The 1497-nt window shown below is 45.2% G+C and overlaps 1 protein-coding gene across 1 annotated transcript; it reads right to left on the reverse strand.

Annotated features, from left to right (window-relative positions):
• Positions 1 to 6: 6 nt before the first annotated feature.
• On the reverse strand, positions 7 to 702 carry LOC102200209 (claudin-8-like; the record flags this gene model as incomplete). Its single annotated transcript, XM_005735993.1, has 1 exon — positions 7 to 702. A coding segment is annotated over exon 1 (654 nt), but the record flags the coding sequence as incomplete, so codon positions are not given.
• Between the last annotated feature and the right edge of the window lie 795 nt (positions 703 to 1497).

Raw genomic sequence — 1497 nt, forward strand, 5'->3', positions numbered from 1 at the left:
TTGTTGAGGCTGTAGAGGCTGTAGTGGCTGTTGAGGGTAGACCGAATAGTCTGAGGCCTTGGAGTATAGGTATCGCTCTGAATCTTTGTCATCCGACTGTATATTACAGCAAATAAAAATGCATCCTCCAGCAAACAAGAAAGCCGAAGTTACCCAGCCAATGTAGAGAGCTGCTCCAAGCTCTCTCCGCTGGGCATCGATCAGCAAGGGGTTGTAGAAGTTAGTGATGATGACGTGACCCGTCCAGGAGACGGGGATGAGGACACAGAAGCAACCCAATATGATCATGCTACCAGCAATGATGAGAACCAGCCGCTTAGCTCGATCATTGTTTTGGATGCATGATGTGCACTGCATGCCTATCAGACTGATCAGCACACCAAGACCACTCAGTGCCAGAGAGCAGCACATAAGCCCCCTTGCTGCCTGCAGGTCAGGAGTCAGGGCCAGGAGAGAGTCGTACACTTTACACTGCATCCTGAAGCTTGCCTGTTGGTAGCAGTTCATCCACAAGCCCTCAAACAGAGTCTCAAACACGATGATATTGTCTCCAATGAAGGCTGTGACGCGCCACATAGGCATTCCTGTAGTTGCTGCTGCCCCGATCAGCCCGATTAGGGATACTAAAAGACCCACAATCTCCAGTGCTGAGTTTGCCATCCTGTTCTTCACTTACTCATCCAAGCTCAGAAGAGCAATAGTGTGCGGACACAGTGTGACTGCTGTAGGAAGCAGTAGGTTTTCTCTGTGGAGTGGCTTTGCATCCCGATGGAGGAGGAGCAGGTTCATGTTTACCTGTACACCCTCCTCCCTGTGGACATAACACCAGAATGGGAGGTAGTGGGAATTGTGACATGTTGCTAGGAAACTGAATCCCTTGGGCCTTTAATTCTTTGTACAGCAACCCAGTAGCTGCTCTAAGCTTCCCCCTTTGTTTACTCAGAAGTCTCAGTTTACATTCTCGGACTTCGGTTTAAAAGAAGACAAAACGACGAGGTGTTTCTTAACAATGGGGGCATGTTCAGAATCGTCAAATGTATCACTGGTAAACATACTCTGTTAATGTATTACCAGTTATAGTTACAGATCAAAAATCAGTTCTGATTCACTTCCTGTTTATTACTTCATCTTTATTTTTAATCATTTACTGCTATTGTGGAGGGCCTCATGGTACATGGGCATGTAGGGGAACTGGAGACACAAAATAACAGCAATGGACAAAACTCTTTGTCCCCCATTTTTGTAAAGCACACTGTTAAAGACAGGAGCGCACAGCAGACAAGACAAACAGTGGGTCGGGGGAAGTCTGCTTCTGTGTGTGTATATGAAAGATATGAGAGATGTGTAGTTTTAACAGAATATGAGTAGGAGTAGAACGGCAGGAAAAAAAGAACAAAGTATGGCAAATTATGACAAATATTCAACATTTTTTTATACATTTGATAAGTACATTTTAGAAGTACCGTGAAAAGGAAACAATTTGTACGTGCGTGTGTG

The sequence above is a fragment of the Pundamilia nyererei genome, unplaced genomic scaffold (genome assembly GCF_000239375.1).
Source record: "Pundamilia nyererei isolate P.nyererei 1_Seehausen unplaced genomic scaffold, PunNye1.0 scaffold00066, whole genome shotgun sequence".
In the NCBI taxonomy this organism is placed as follows: Eukaryota; Metazoa; Chordata; class Actinopteri; order Cichliformes; family Cichlidae; genus Pundamilia; species Pundamilia nyererei.